The sequence below is a fragment of the Euleptes europaea genome, chromosome 2, assembly GCF_029931775.1.
Source record: "Euleptes europaea isolate rEulEur1 chromosome 2, rEulEur1.hap1, whole genome shotgun sequence".
Classification (NCBI taxonomy): domain Eukaryota; kingdom Metazoa; phylum Chordata; class Lepidosauria; order Squamata; family Sphaerodactylidae; genus Euleptes; species Euleptes europaea.
In genome coordinates this window covers 7,366,016-7,383,051 of record NC_079313.1, presented here as the reverse complement: position 1 = coordinate 7,383,051, position 17,036 = coordinate 7,366,016, and the positions used below count along the sequence as shown (strand labels likewise).

The following is a 17,036-nucleotide window of genomic DNA, read 5'->3' as shown; positions in this document are numbered from 1 at the left end:
GGTTTGGAGCCGTGGACTCTGATCTGGAGGACTGGGTTGGTTTCCCCACTCCTACACATGAAGCCAGCTGGGTGACCTTGGGCTACTCACAGCTCTCTTAGAGCTCTCTCAGCCCCACCTACTTCACAGGGTGTCTGTTGGGGGGAGGGAAGGTGATTGTAAGCCGGGTTTTTTTGCTATCTGGGTCACTCTACTCCTTGGTGTAATTAAGCCAGTGCTGTGGAGATTTCTCCCCTTTCCTCACACACCTCACCAGAGCCAGGGGAATGTCTGCACCTGCAGATCAGAACCAGTTTCAAAGCTATTTCACTCTTGGGACTCAAGGATTCTGATGAACTTTCATCAAGAAACCACAACTCTTTCCCCTCAACGCATAGGTTCCTGGTAGCCTTTGGGAAAAGCCATGGCAGTTGAAACCAGTATGAGAAACATTTTCCATTTGTTGAGATGTGGTCGGAATGTGCCCCCATGATGTCTCAGTCCCACAAGTTCCCAAACTAGGGAAGCATAGCATTGGGGGGGGGGGAACCCTATTTTCAAAGATTGAAGGTATGTAGGGTTGCCAGCCTCCAGGTACTAGCTGGAGATCTCCTGTTTTACAACTGATCTCCAGCCGATAGAGATCAGTCCCCCTGAAGGAAATGGCGCCTTTGGCAATTGGATTCTATGGCATTGAAGTCCCTTCCCTCCCCAAACCCCTCCCTCCTCAGGCTCCGCCCCAAAAATCTCCCACAGGTGGCAAAGAGGGACCTGGCAACCCTAAGGGTATGTCAGCCACAGTGCTCCAGGAAGCCATTTTGGGAAATCAAGGAAAGCCGGCTTAGAGGTGGGCCTTGTGTGCTTAGGCTCCTTTATAAGCCTCTGCGTATGTCTTTCCCTTTTCCTCTTTTTCTTGTTTTCTTTGCCCCCCGCCAAATCCCTACCCCACCACTGCAGCCCCACGGGGAGCAGCCGGTATGCCTCGTCGGCCGAGCTGAGCCAGGGGAGTTCCCAGCTCAGTGACGACTTTGACCCCGAAGACATCAGTCTACAGGGCTCGGAGTTAGACGAGCGGGACGGGGACTCCTATCACTCCTGCCACAGCTCGGTGAGTTACCACAAAGACTGGGACGAAGATGAGGACCTCTCCCTGGAGGAGGACAAATTCAGCGACGAGTACAGCGACAACGAGGAGTATTACCCCGAGGACAAGATACCCCAAGCCCCGCTACAGGAGACTCCGCAAGTCTCTCCGCCCCAGCAGAAGACGCCACAGGTGCCGGCGCCGGCGCAGAAGCTGCAACAGGCGCCGGCGCAGAAGCCGCAACAAGTTCAGCCACCACCCCCACAGCAGGCGCAACTCAAGCAGCAGCCGCAGCAGCCACAGAAGGCTCCCCAAGTTCTGCCGCCACAACAGGTGCAACTCAAGCAGCAGCAGCAGCAGCCACAGAAGCCGCCGCAGGTGCAGCAGCAGAAGCCGCCACAGGCTCAGCCGCCGATCCAGGTGCAACAGAAGCAGCTGCCGCCGGCGCAGGTGCAACTGAAGCAGCCGCTGCCGTTGCAGCAAAAAGCACAACTGCCGCCGCAACTGCTGCCGCCGCAGCAGATGCAGCAGAAGCCGCAGCCCTTGCAGCAGCAGCAGGAACCGAAAGGGGAGAAGGTGGAAGAAGCTCTCCCCATTCCCCAGGTGGAGCTCCCCATGGAGGAGATGTTGGCCAAGGAAAAAGAGCCACAGGAAGAAACCCCCAAAACAGAGGAGAGGTAAGAAATGCCTATTTGTCTTGGTGCTCGATGCCGTACACCTGGGGGGCTACATCTAGCGCCACCCGAGCACTTTCCCAGCACCGCTATACTCTGAGTTGCACAAAGGGAGGGTTACATTCCATCCTGACCTTCCTTTCTGTACCTTGCCACCACATTCTGTGGGTAACCAGAAAAAAACGCAAATGAAAAATGCCCACGTGAAAATTGCACACAGAGAAAACCCCGCTGTCATAAATGCACTCAAGAAAAATGCCCACATGGAAAAATGAGCACACGGGAAAATGCACACACAGGAAAAAGCCCACACGGAAAAATGCACACACGGAAAAAAGCCCACATGGAAAAATGCACACACAGATCATTGCCCGCAGAAAAATATTCACATATTTATAGGGTGTCGCCGAGGGGCTTATTTCTGTGTGAGTTTTTTCCATGTGAGCATTTTTTCGTGTGGGCTTTTTCCCGGGGGGTATTTTTCTTACGACAATGGGTTTTTTTCTGTGCGCAATTTTCATGTGGGCTTTTTTTCACATGCGTGTTTTTTTCCCATAGAACCCATTCTGTGGACATCTCCAGAGTTAGCAAGGGATTCCTCCTCGGGTCTGCCTTTCCAGAGCAGGAAGACCTGCTAGCAGGCACTGCGAACCAGGCCCCCTCCCTCCCCTCTTATGGGACATCAGTAGGGTTACTAACCTTCAGGAGGGGAGGGTGCAGTTCTCCTGGGATAACAACAGATCTCCAGATTACAGAGATCAGTTCTCATGGAAGTGATCCCAACTTCTGTGTTCTGGTTACAGGGAGAGAGAGCCGGAGGTCATCGTGGATCCTAAAGCGCGGGCGAAAGCCAACTGGTTACGAGCGTTCAACAAAATCACGATGCAGCTTCAAGAGGCAAGTTGTCCCTTACCTCCCCGCTGATGACCCATGCCAGCCATCTTGAGGAGGTTCAAACAAAGCCTGCAGGCCCATACCTTCAAAGTTCCACCATCTTTCCCTACGACATTGTTCTTTGTTTCTACATTCCAGTCTAGGGAATAATCGGCTTATGTGGTTGGTTGCCCGGCTAGACATGCAGCTGAGATGCGGGGTGGGAAAAGACATGGACAGAAAGCTGTGTTGATAGATGGATACAGAATGAGAGACGGGCAGGCTAAATAGACAGATTAATTAGACTTCCAAGTTTTGCAAGAACCGTTTAGGGGAAGGGCACCTCCATTCTCAACAAAAACCTGCAGTTACATTAGTTTAATTGTTATCATTGGCCCAAAGGAACCTTGTGGATTATAGTATTTTTTGTTGTTGTTGTTGGGAGGTCTGGTGATGATTTCAGCCATCTTTGCACGTACTTTTTCTTTCATTCCTCTTCTGTGTAGACTTAATTGCCATGCTAAAGGGCTTGCATGCCGAGCCAGGTGGTGGTGGGAAGGGCTGTGAAGTCACAGCTGTCTTAACGGTGACCCCGTAAGGGTTTCAAGGCAAGAGACATTCAGAGATGGTTTGCTGTTGCCTGCCTCTGCGTAACAACCCTGGACTTCCTTGGTGGCCTCCCATCCCAAGTGCTAACCAGGATCGACCCTGTTTAGCTTCCAAGGTCTGATAAGATTAGGCTTTCAGTCTCAGTGTATTAAAGCCCAATTGTGCATGTATAAAGTGACCATAAGTCGCAGCCGACTCATGGTGACCCCATAGGGTTTTCATGGCAAGAGACTAACAGAGGTGGTTTGCCAGTGCCTTCCTCTTCACAGCAACCCTGGTATTCCTTGGTGGTCTCCCATCCAAGTTCTAACCAGGGCTGACCCTGCTTAGCTTCCAAGATCTGATGAGATTGGACTAGTCTGGGCCATCCAGGTCAGGGCACAAGATGTTCAGAGGTGGTTTACCATTGCCTGCCTCTGCATAGCAACCCTGGACTTCCTGGGCAGCCTCTCATCCACGTATTTACCAGGTCCAACTGGGCTTAGCTTCTGAGTTCTGATGAGATCAGGCTAGCCTGGGTCATCTGGGTCAGGGCAGAGACAAACACAGGTGGTTCGCCATTGCCTGCCTCTGCTTGGCAACGCTGAACTTCCTTGGAGGTCTCCCATCCAAGTACTAACCAGGGCTGACTCTGCTTAGTTTCTGAGGTCTGACCGAATCACCTGAAGCTGTCCGGAAGATTTGCGAGGCACTCATGTGGATGCTGGATGAAAAATTCAAGTTGCTGAAAATTCAAGTTGCTGAAAATTCAAGTTGCTTCCAGCATTTCAAAGAGAATTTCCCCTGGGCTTCCTTGGAGGCCTCCTATTCAAGTACTAACCAGGGCTGACTCTGCTTAGCTTCTGAGGTCTGACAAGATCAGGCTAACCTGGGCCATCCAGGTCAGGGTCCAAGCAAGATACCACAGGGATTTTCATCAACACGCTTCCACATAATTGGAGTCATTGACTGTTTTTTTTCCAGCAAGGCTCTAGTGCTTTGCACAGGCTCCACAGCAGACAGAAAGTCGATAAGTGAAGCTGCCCCTCTAGTCCTGCAGCTCTGTGGTGGAGGAAATTCTGCCTACCCAATTTTGGACTGTTGTGTAGCCCCCCAGACATGCCCATCCTTGTCCCGATAACTGTCTTTTCTAGAATTGGCTTAAGTTTGTCTCGTCCTCCATCTCTCCATCCCCTTGACCCCCTCCCCTTCCTCCCTGTTACTTGAGTTGGCTGAATGTAATCTTATTTTGTTTCATTTTTTTAGAATGCATCTGCCATCTTTTTTTCTGTTGCAATTTTCTTTTGACTCCAAAGAGACCCCTCCTGGGGGGGCTATTTATCCCATTTTTTCAGTTGCTCATCATTCCCACCAACTTTGCTCGGTCCGCCTAACAGCCTGAGTGCAGGTAAGCAAAGCTCTCCCTTTACCGAATCACCAGTAGTCGTTCAGAAGATTCGCGAGGCACTCTTGTGCCTGCTGGATGAAAATTCGAGTTGCCGAAAATTCAGGTTGCTTCCAACATTTTGAAGAGAATTTCCCCTCGGGTTTTGAAATTGGCAATTACCTGGGACCTTGTTTCCACAGCACCGCCAATGTGTCGAGAATCCTCCATAGTTCATATTTTAATTTTCACATTTCGTACGGAGAAGCACCCATGTCAGGGATGTGTGATGGGGATGAGCAAATGGTTCCTACTTCATTTCATATAAACCTAAGAAGAGGCCTGCTGGATCAGACCAGGAGTCCATGTAGTCCAGACTCCTGTCTCACACAGTGGCCAAACAGTTCCTCCGGAGGCCAACAACAGGGCATACAGGCCGAGGCCTTCATAAGAACATAAGAAGAGCCCTGCTGGATCAGACCAGGGTTCCATCTAGTCCAGCATCCTGTCTCACACAGTGGCCAACCAGCTCCTTTGGAGGGCCAACAACAGGGCATACAGGCCGAGGCTTTCATAAGAACATAAGAAAAGCCCTGCTGGATCACACCAGGGGTCCATCTAGTCCAGCATCCTGTCTCAAAAAGTGGTCAACCAGTTCCTCTGGAGGGCCAACAACAGGGCCTAGAGGCCAAGGCTTTCATAAGAATGTAAGAAGAGCCCTGCTGGATCAGACCAGGGGTCCATCTAGTCCAGCATCCTGTCTCACACAGTGGTCAACCAGTTCCTCTGGAGGGCCAACAACAGGGCATACAGGCCAAGGCCTTCATAAGAACATCAGAAGGGAACGGTATTTTCCTTGTGTCAGTAGATCGCTGCAACCATCATGGATGAGCAGTTTGTTAAAGGATCTGGAGACCAACTAAATAGTATGCTTAGTAACAAAAATCTGCAGTTCTTCTGCCAACCAATTGTAAGGAGTTCGGGATGTTTGCTGCATCAGCAAACGAATCCTGGAATCGATTCGCTATATTTACTCCCATCGAATATGATAAGTTTGTTTGACAAACTCGTTTGCAGCAAAATTCATGGCATCCCTACCAAATAGAAGGGAGGGCAAGAAACAATCTCAGCCCAGATCATCTAGTTAAGGAGTCCCTCAAAAGAAAACAGTAATCTCACAAGGCAGAAGCAAAACTGAAACGGGGATTTCCAGGTCAACATAGCAGGGATGAGAAATTCAAAATCATTCCTAATGTATGAACGTGTGATGTTCCATTTCATTTATTTATCTACTTGCTGTGTTGTTTGTGTTTCCATTTATCTTCTTGTTCATGTCGGTCTTTGGTTCACTTAGCTCATGTGTTTCGTAGGTTTGATTTATATTATTTTTGACACAATTTTTCTGCATTTTATAAGCTGGGACTGTAAAAAAGAAGAAGAAGCTGGTTAAGTTAAATCTATTTTAAGCCCAAGTACTGGACATACAATCTCTGACAACTTTAAACAAACATACCCCAAAGGTTTCATTTTTAATGAGCCATTTAGTAAGCCCACACACTCAGGAACCAAATAAGATGTACAATCCTAGAATCCTAGAGTTGGAAGGGACCACCAGGGTCATCTAGTCCAACCCCCTGCACAATGCAGGAAATTCACAACTATCTCCCCATCACACATCCCAGTGACCCCTACTCCATGCCCAGAAGATGGCCAAGATGCCCTCCCTCTCATCATCTGCTTAGAGCTTTTGTAACCAAATTCCAGGAAGCTTTCTCACTCAAAAAGCCAAAAGCTTTATCTTTCAATTTCTTCCCTTCCACTTATCCATATTTGCTTTACCTTTTTTGCTTACGATGAAAGGCTCCCAAAAGTGTCATTGTTAAGATAGCACACAAGCAAACTTGTTTAAATGTCCGTATCAAAAAAGTATTTAGACATAAGTATTACCTGGTGGGATATATCTGAGATACACGGTTGTATAACCTGTTGGTTTCCCTTTGGAACGTAGCAGAAATGAAAACGAACATTATTGAATCACTAACAATACCACAATTCAAAAAGCATCCTTTGGGTGTCGCCAGGTGACATTTTTCAGTTCCTCTGGGTAATTCAGATCTTCTCTCCCACCCCCACAGTTAACAAGGTACCTGATAAAACATTGATAACACACTGCAAAAAAGGCAACGCATTTTAGCAATAGCGGTCACACATATCCATCGACAGAGCCCCGCATGAAAAGCATCTTCACATGGTGACATCAAGATTTTAAAGTTTCAGTTCGGTTGTATCTCCTTCCCCCGTTACGTAGAAAGATGGAGGGGATAGAGAAGCCCTTTTCTGTGCTTATGTTACCTCCTTCCTATAAGTGCTACCGAGTCGCAACCAACTTAAGGCAACCCCGGCAAGGGACTTTGAAGGCAAGTGAGAAGCAGAGGGGGTTTGTCATTGCCTTCCTCTGCAGAGTCTTCCTTGGGGGTCTCCCATCCAAGTGCTAACTCTACTTAGCTTCCAAGATCTGAGAAGATTAGGCTATATCATGCTGCCTTAGAATCATAGAGTTGGAAGGGGCCATACAGGCCATCTAGTCCAACCCCTGCTTAATGCAGGATCAGCCTAAAGCATCCCTGACAAGTTATTGTCCAGCTTCTGCTTAAAGATTGCCGGTGAGGGGGAGCTCACCACCTCCCTAGGTTGCTGCTTCCACTGTCAAACAACTCTTACTGTAAAAAAAATATTCCTAATATCCAGCCAGTACCTTTCCGCCCTCAATTTAAACCCATTATTGCAAGTCCTATCCTCTGCCGCCAACAGGAACAGTTCCCTGCCCCCCTCTAAGAGATCTCCCTTAAAGTGAGCAATCATGTCTCCCCTCAACCTCCTCTTCTCCAGACTAAACATTCCCAACTCCCTCAGCCTTTCCTTGTACGGCTTGTTCTCCAGGCCCCTGATCATCCTCCTCGAGCTCCTCTGCACCCGCTCAATTCTGTCCACATCCTTTTTGAAGCGAGGCCTCCAGAACTGCACACAGTACTCCACGTGTGGCCTGACCAATGCGGTGTACAGCGGAACTATGACATCTTGCTATCTGGATGTGATGCCTCTGTTGATAATCCCCTTCCCTCCTTCCTAGCTAACATAAATAGAGGGGAAAGGTGGCCATGGAATCTAACGTGTCCTCTACCTCTGTCTGTCTCTGGAGGACTCTTCAGCATTCTCCCCTGTCAGGGCTTGGCTTAGCTTACCTTTCATATGATGAACATAAAATTTGGGCAGAGTCAGCATTGATTCAGCTCGTTCATTTGAGGCCCCGTCTTGGAGTCCTGGATACAATGCCTCCATCAGCACAAGGACTAACATTGATCATTTCTGTCTTTCAGGCCCGAGGTGAAGGATCCGGGGAATCCAAGTCTCTGTGGTTTAAAGGCGGGTGAGTAACTGATACTGAGTGTACTTCTAAACTGAAAACCCCTTAGATGGAATTTAGGTTCCTGGAAGAATCTAAGCCACTGATTGGAAGCTGCATTTTTTAAAAACAAGTATATGTTAAGCAGATGATATATAAGTAATAAATAGTTATTAATGTTAGAATGCAACTGTTTTGAAACCAATTCGCCCCAGAGATATGGATCCCAGAACTGTCATCTGTGGGTTTTAAAATATACTCACATATAGAAAAGTATTTGGTAGGATCTGACCGCTGGTATACAGGAGCAATATTTGGCCAGATCTGAAACAGAGAAGTGAGAGTTTGACAGGAGCTGACATGTAACAGTGTGTATTTGACTGGGCCTGATGCATGCCAATTGACATTTGACCAGGAGGGCTTTTGGAATGGCCTTACTGCTCCATCTTCTCCCTCCCAAAGCTTCGGGTTTTTCCCCCTTCTACATGACAGTGTGTTCATTCTGGGCACTGTGTGTGTGGATCCCCAAGGTTTCCCCCTTTTAAGCCAGATTTTAAAAATAACACAAATTAAATTTTCTCTAGTTCAAGTGCTAGTTTCCCGAATTCACATGGAAAGCTGACATTTTGACATGGAAAACCGTTTTTTTTGAAAATTCATCGGATTTTGTAACAGTGCGAACTTTTCTTTCAGTGGCGAAATATGAATTCCAAACAGGTTTCGTCCTCTGCAATTGTGATTTTAGGCACTGAACGCTGAGAACTGGAGCTCAGCCCTGAGATAAATCATTCGGGACTGAGAACCGTAGGGTTCATTTTCCTCCAGTGGCAGCAGAGAGATAAGCAGACAAACTCTTTGGAGTATCAAGAAACCCCTCCCAGTCCTCAAAGCAGTTGTATACTTGGGAAAAAGCTGAATTTTTCCAGAGTTAACAAGGCAATGAATGAACATAGAAATGTATTGATGTCTGTGCAACACTTTTTAAAAAGAAGCCTACAAATAAGATTTTTGGCCAAGACAGCTTCGAATTTCTTGAGATGTATGTCCGGCATTTCAGTTGGGGGGGGAGAAGAAGAAGAAGAAGAAGAAGAAGAAGAAGAAGAGGAGGAGGAAGAGGAGGAGGAGATGGGTTTTATATGCCAACTTTCTCGACCACTTAAGGATCAAACTGGCTTACAATCACCTGGTGGGGCTGAGAGAACTCTAAAAGAGCTGTGACTAGCCCAAGGTCACCCAGCTGGCTTCATGTGTAGGAGTGGGGAAACAAACCCGGTTCTCCATATTAGAGTCCACTGCTCATGTGGAGGAGTGGTGTTCTCCAGATCAGAGTCCACTGCTCCAAACCACTGCTCTTAACCACTGCACCACGCTAAGGGATACCCTGTGAGCTTTTCTCATACATTAGAACTGCCTTCGCCCAATGGAGCTTTGGAAGAGGGAAGCCGCTCCTCATGGACATATGCCAGGAATAAGGCCAAATTTTGCAAGCCATCCAGTTCAATGTGAACAGCCCCACTTGGATTTCATTTCTCCTAGTGAGATACGAACCCATTGCACCACTTCCCTTTTCCTTGCGCTGTGTTTTTCCTACTAAAATTAGCACACCTTTCCCACGTCGGTGGTGGTTCAATGGCGCATCGCTGCCATCCAAACGGCATACGAGAAACAGAGTGGTCAATGACAGCAACGGTGGACCGATAACGGTATCCAGAATCAAAAGGAAATGAAAATATCCGACATGTATCCCGTTTTTGCCTCTGAGCAGCTGGTTCATTGGGTTCTCTCTTATCATTTCGAAACCTGCTTGACCAGAAACATCAGTGGGGCATTTTTTAAAAAGGGGTGTATCCCACAACTGTCTATCAACTGACACCCTTCGAAATAATAGTTTGCTATTCTGGCTTCAGGACACCCATCCGCAGATCCTTTTAGCTACAAAGAGGGCAGGCGAGCAAATGAAAAATCCAGGCTTTCTTGGGCAAATTGGGAATGATGATGCTATCAGACTGGTGGGCCCTTGGCCACAAAAGCCCCTGCTCTGGCACCTGCCTCGATTGTCCTTTTTTGCATCTCATTTTCTGTTCTGGTCCTGTTCCTCTCTCTCTCGCCATCCTCGTCATACTCTCTCGCGCCATCCTCGTCTCCTTTTTCCATCTCTTTCTATCGCTGTGCTGTCTGACCTTTTTTGTGTCTTTTTTCTAGGCCTGGAGGAGGGCTGATCATAATTGATAGCATGCCCGACATACGCAAGAGAAAACCCATTCCCCTAGTTAGCGATTTGGTGAGGTTTTTCTCCCTAACGTTTTCTTCTCTCTCCGGCAGCTGTTGGCTTTCTCTGTTCTGAACTGCAGGACCGTTGCTACGAGTCCCTCTGGAGCCGGGGGAATGGAATAAGGGCTTCCGATAATATCGATATACAGAAATTGAGATGGCTCCCAATCATTCAATAGAGCAAAACACAGGATTCCCATTTGAGCATTCTAAAATTTGGTTTTGGAGACCCTTATTTTAAGAGGGTGGGATAAAAATGTTAGGTCACTTTTAGACACTATTAAAAAGTTTAGTACCAGGGGCGTGATACTAAAAATATGCGCCAACTGGTTTTATTGGTTTATTGTTTAATTTTATTAAGGTTTTAATTGTATGTTTTATGGGTTTTATGAAATTATGAATAAGATTGTTAGTCACTCTGAGCCAGGTTTGACTGGAAAGACAGGGTTATAAATTGAATAAATAACAACAACAACAATAATAATGAACTTGGCCAAATTCAGTATTTTGGTTTCTGAGAGCTGGTGTTATATATTGGCATATATAATCCTGCAATTTCTAGATCAAATCAAGCTAGAAGCTAAAATTACTAAATTGTGGCTATCCTACTTTGGTTACATTATGAAAAGACAAGAGTCACTGGAAAAGACAATAATGATAGGAAAAGTTGAAGGCAGCAGGAAAAGAGGAAGACCCAACGTGAAATGGATTGACTGAATAAAGGAAGCCACGACCTCAGTTTGCAAGACCTGAGCCAGGTTCTTAATGATAAAACATTTTGGAGGTCATTCATTCATAGGATTACCATAATTCGGAAGTGACTTGATGACACTTAGCACACACAATCCATCAATGCTGGTCTTAATGGGCAGGCAATTTAGTCTGGGAGAATATAGGCTCAACAGGTGGAGGAAGCAGATTTAACTCCCGCTCACTTGCAGTGCTCCACTACCCATGCTTCCAGCTTAGGACTGCCAGGTCCCCCCTCTCCTCCGGCGGGAGCTTTTGGGGCAGAGTTCAGGGGAATGCGCATGTTCACGCTGATGTGCATGCACGTCACTTCCGGTTTACAGCCTGAAGTGCCGCCTCGCAAGGAGCCTTATACCACTCAAACTCTGTTTGTGCTGCAGACATAATTCAACAGTCTTTCTCACTCTGTGTGTGTAAAGTGCCTTCAAGTCGCAGCCGACTTATGGCGACCCCTTTGGGGGTTTTCAGGGGACTATAGCTCTCAGTGGAGGTATCCGTGCGGGATTCCCCCCAGGGAATTTCCCTGCACTTTCAACAAACTACAATTCCCAGAATTCTTTCGGGGAATCCCATGCAACTTCCAACCGGTTTGAAACCAATGTGATTCGTAGCAGAGATAGCGTCTTTGTTCACTATATCACTCCCGCTCTCAGATGCATTATTATTATTATTGTTATCATTGCTGTTGTTATTATTATTATTGATAATAATAATGATGACTGTTTTAATTTAGGGATTTTGATTTAAGCACCCAGAAGGGTGTCACGTAAGAAAGTGAAACGAGGACAATGTAATTGTAATGTTTTCCAAGCAAGAAGTTATGTGGGGCAATTGCATTTGCCCCCACCTCCAATTTCACCTTGAGAACAGCTGGGTAGGACGAGGGCCCTATCCTCCATTCCGATGGCTCCAGGGCAACCACATCTCGTGGAACTGGCTCTGCTTTGCTTAGCTAATACGGCTCGTTTCTTGTTTCTTTTTTTCTTTTTTGTTGTTTTTTTCCCCCTCTCTATGATGCTGTTTTGGCTGGGTACTCCCTCAGGGGTGCGGCGGTCAAGTTTCTGCGCTGCATTGACAGCATGCCTGACATTAGGCCGGGACGTAAATCGCTTCCTCTAGTCATCAGCGATCTGGTGAGAACGTGGTTAAAGAGAGCGCACCCTACGGACCCCCTTTCCCTAAACACCCCAATCCCACGCACCCTCTTGCGAGCTCAACCAGATTGGCGCTGGCCTGGGGCAGAGGAGCTTGAGGCAAGGCCCCTTTCTCGGCGGAAGGATCTTCTGTTGGCAGAGCTTTTGTGGGTTACATCAATGGAATTCTTCTTCTCTCTTTTACTGAAGAGTTTACTGTAGACCTCCCCTGCCCCATGTTCAGGGGCTATAGTTTCCCATGGGAAACAGTTTACAGCAGCTGAATTAGGCACCCCCCAAGTTCAGCTCCTATAAACCATTTCCCATGGGGAGTTTATGGAATCTAGCCAGCACAGTGTGACCAAGAGACTTATAGCAGGTGGGATGATAGAGCCTAATTCCATTCCCAGGGGGGTACAGTTTCATGTACACAAACAAGCTATGATTTGACAGAGCTGCTTGTTTGTTTTAGTATTTTTCGGGTTTATTAAACCTGAAATTTTTTGGGAAATCGGATTTTTTTGAAAATTCCTGGGTCTGATAAACCCAAACTCGAAAAATACTGGAGGGAAATGGTGCATAACCTTACATCCAAGTACTATATCCAAGGCCAACCCTGCTTAGCTTCTGAGATGTGATGAGATCGGGCTAGCCTGGGCTAGCCAGGTCGGGGTAGTCTGTAGGTAAAGGTAAAGGTCCCCTGTGCAAGCACCGGGTCATTCCTGACGCATGGGGTGACATCACATCCCAACGTTTACTAGGCAGACTTTGTTTACATGGTGGATTGCCAGTGCCTTCCCCAGTCATCTTCCCTTTACCCCCAGCAAGCCGGGTACTCATTTCACCAACCTCGGAAGGATGGAAGGCCGAGTCGACCTTGAGCTGGCTACCTGAAACCGACTTCCGTCGGGATCGAACTCGGGTCATGAGCAGAGCTTGGACTGCAGTACTGCGGCTTACCACTCTGCACCATGGGGCTCCCTAGGGTAGTCTGTACCAGCAAAATATAAAGGAGACCAATGGGCCCCTTAAACGCTGACCAAGTTTGTTCCCGCACCAGCTTTCAGAGCTAACTTCTTTAGGTGTGTGAATGAGATCCCTCATTCCATCTGAGGAATTGAACTCTGGCTCACGAAAGCTCATGCTGCGATCAGTCTTCTTAGTCTTTGGACTCCTGTTTTATTTTTGTTTTCATGGATCTGGTCAACCTGTATGTAGGAAACAAGCTGGTCAGGATGAAAGTTAGACTACATTTGTAGAGATGCCAACCTCCAGGTGAATCCCAGAGATCTCCTGAAATTCCCGCAGATCTTTAGACAACAGAGATCAATTCCCCTGGAGAAAACGGCTGCTTTGGAGGGTGGACTCTATGGCATTATACCTCCATTGAAGTCCCTCCCTTCCCCAAACTGAGCTCTGTCCAATCTCCACCCATAACACTCCAGTATGTTCCCAACCAGGAGTTGGCAACCCTGTACATTTCTCTTCGACAGCTAGTTGCTACATACTAAGAGCTGTGCTCCCAATGCTGTAAAACCATTCCAAGGGTTGGCTTTGGTTAATTTTGGGATGCATCAAAGAACCAGAAGCAGAGTTTTCCTTCTGTTCAGTCTGGGGAGGTGGGAGCCCTGCCCAAGACTCCTGGATAAGGCCGCCTGTCTTTTCGGTGCGCTCGCAAGACCTTTCGGGATTGGTTGGCTGTTTGCGTAAGGTGCTGTCGCTTTAACGGAAACAGAATCCCTGTCCAGTAAAGGGCATCAGTCTTGTCTTCCTCCAATTTCCAGTTTTGTTCTCCCTTCACCCACCCAACAAAAGCGTACCCCTCAAAGCACAGCTGTAAAATACAATGTGTACCCCGCCAACCTTCCCCGGCATGCTTCCTTGATCTGTAACCCCTTTTCAGTGCTGTTCCAACTTTGCAGGGCCCGTAGTTCGGTGGCAGAGCCCCCGAGTTGTGCGCAGAAGGTGCCGGTTTCGATCTTAGCTATCACCAGTTTTTTATTTTAAAAGGATTCATCCAATCAACAGGCAGTGATTGGCTACACCAGAGGCCCCCCAACACAGCTCTTAGTATGCCAATGCCTTTTGGTCACCCGCCAAGTGTTTTTAGAAAGTGAGCAAGGCCCAGTGGGGATTTTGCCCAGGAAGGCTTCTGATTGGCCACTGGAGATTTGATTGACCAAGTGGATTTTTAAAAAGGTTGCTTGGGCAACCACCACCACAACACAAGGGTCTGCATTGTGTGACTGAAGGTAAGATGTGGCCGCCATTTTGGGGCTGGCTCAGCCTCCTGCAGCAGCCATTTTGGGGCTGGCTCCGCCTCCTGCAGCAGCCATTTTGTGGCAGCCATTTTGGGGCTGGCTCTGCCTCCTACAGCAGCCATTTTGTGGCAGCCATTTTGGGGCTGGCTCTGCCTCCTGCAGCAGCCATTTTGTGGCAGCCATTTTGGGGCTGGCTCTGCCTCCTGCAGCAGCCATTTTGTGGCAGCCATTTTGGGGCTGGCTCTGCCTCCTGCAGCAGCCATTTTGTGGCAGCCATTTTGTGACTGGCTCCGGCTCCTGCAGCAGCCATTTTGTGGCAGCCATTTTGTGGCTGGCTCTGCCTCCTGCAGCAGCCATTTTGTGGCTGGCTCTGCCTTAGAGTTGCCAGGCCCTATCTCTCCTCCGGTGGGAGACTTTTAAGTCACAGCTCAGGACACGCCAACGTGCATGCGCGTCACTTCCGGTTTACAACCGGTTTACAACCGGACGTCCCGCCTCACAAGAAGCCTTATGCCACTCAAATGCTTAGTTTAAGTGGCATAAGGCCCCTCGCGAGACAAGACTTCCAGCTGTAAATCGGAAGTGACCTGCAGCAGCGTGTACGCGCATGCACGTTTGCCCGCTGACCGTCAGCTGGTCGGCGGGCAAAAGGGCAAATTGCCGGGGGTTTGCTTGCCACCACCGGGCACCTGGCAACCCTACTCTGCCTCCTCCTGCCACAGCCATTTTGTGGCAGCCATTCTGTGGCTGGCTCAACCTCCCACAGTAGCCAAAGGTGCCTGCAGGCTCAGAGAAGCTGAGGACCCTGGGGGGTAAACGCATCCATTGCCTGGCTTTGTTGGATGTAAATACACTCTCCTCTGTGACCAGATTTTATTATCACAAAGCAGAGACGACGCCAGGTTTTAGAAGCAAAGGAAAAAAAAAACTTTTTATTTTGCCACGCAAAAGAGGGAGACATTTTAGGCCTTTTTGGCTTTAAAAGTGAAAGTCTCTCCTAACAAAACCCCACCCTCTATATCTTATATATACTCCTCCAAAACCCTTTGTTCCAAGAGGATTTGAATATCTCCTCCTCTCAAATCCACCCTAACTCTGATCTCATCTCCGTAGTCACATGTTGTTTTTTTATACCTCCCTGTTCCAGACACGAAAAATCACCTGCTTTGTTCAGTTTAAGTTAGACAATACTGTTTTCTACTGACTTATATAAATAACCACAGCTTACAAATATAATAGAAAAATAACATTTTTCTAATATGCTAGAATTAATTTAATTAAAATCTTACACACCCCACAGCTTCACTATAGGATAGTTCCAGATGCACACCCAACTTGAAAATTTGCATTGTGTCAGTGTGCGCACAATTGCATCAGGATTTGGTCCTCTTTGGGCCTTGAGCTAGTAAACCAAGCGTTGGCCCCCGAATCTAGGCACCTCCCCAAGGATGCCAAATCTGGATCCGGTGACTCTCCTCGGCCGCTCTCATAACAGTTTGCCACATTGTTTCTCTTCCCTCCTAAGGAGTTCAGGGCTGCCTACCCAGTTCTCTCTTCATTTTATCCTCACAACAACCTTGTGAGGTAGGCTAGGCTGAGCGAGTGATAGGCGCAGTGTCACCCATTAAGACTCGTGGCAGTTTGGAGGACCACAAGCCGCGTCTCTAGTCTAATGCTCTAAGCGTTGCCCCACACTGGCTGTTAGGTTATTTTACTGGTTAGGATGGTTTTGAATTTCTCATCCCTGCTCTTTCAGCCTGGAGTTGCCGACCTCCAGGTACTAGCTGGAGATCTCCTGCTATTACAACTGATCACCAGCTGATAGAGATCAGTTCACCTGGAGAAAATGGCTGCTTTGGCCATTGGACTCTATGGCATTGAGGTCCCTCCCCTTCCCAAACCCCGCCCTCCTCAGGCTCTGCCCCAAAAACCTCCCACTGGTGGCAAAGAGGGACCTGGCAACCCTACTTCAGCCTGAAAAAATTCCCAGTTTGATTTTGTTTCATCTTTGTGCAAATGAACATTGGGATTTGATCCATTTTCTTTCTCCGTTCACTGAATGTTTGCGGTAAAACACATGCAATTTTCAGTGTTCTTTGGGCACGGATCAGTCAGCATTCCACATATGTCAAACCTATGCATTTATGGAGAAGAACAACATTCGAAATTGCACACGAAAATGTCCAAAGTTCATTGAAAAACCGCAGGCATCTGGCAAAGAGAATTTGGTATGAGGCAAAAGAAGGTGGCTTGGAAATTAACAGCAGCCATGAGAAATTCAACATCATCCATAGCTTTTAAAATCTTGCTGTCAGCCGTAAAGGTCGGCAGGACTTTCGACTAGTTTCTTGAGCAATTATGTCAAAGAGAAGGTTTAGGCTGGTGCCCATTTTCTCATGCACATGTGCAAAGCGTCATGGTTCTTCTTTGGAATCCTAGGTCTTTTATGCATGGCTGTTTCACTCGCCATCACCCCTCCGACGTCTTCGGGTCTTTGCGTTGATTATGCATGCCGTTTCCGACCGTGTGAGATCGCCTCGCTCTCCCCCTGCCTTTCCCCGCGCTTAAGCCACGTTTTTCAAATTTGAGATAAAACAGGTCTCTGAAAACGCGGGCAAAATGTGGGGAAATTGGGG

At 47.6% G+C, this 17,036-nt stretch overlaps 1 protein-coding gene across 1 annotated transcript in view; it reads left to right on the top strand.

Annotated features, from left to right (window-relative positions):
• The window catches only part of UNC13A (unc-13 homolog A), a 117,791-nt gene that overhangs the window by 23,969 nt on the left and 76,786 nt on the right, over positions 1 to 17,036 (top strand). Inside the window, exons 11-14 of the mRNA XM_056867696.1 lie at positions 937 to 1,740; positions 2,541 to 2,634; positions 7,960 to 8,009; positions 10,188 to 10,266. Of these exons, the coding sequence (XP_056723674.1) occupies positions 937 to 1,740; positions 2,541 to 2,634; positions 7,960 to 8,009; positions 10,188 to 10,266 (1,027 nt within the window). The remainder of the gene's footprint in view (positions 1 to 936; positions 1,741 to 2,540; positions 2,635 to 7,959; positions 8,010 to 10,187; positions 10,267 to 17,036) is intronic.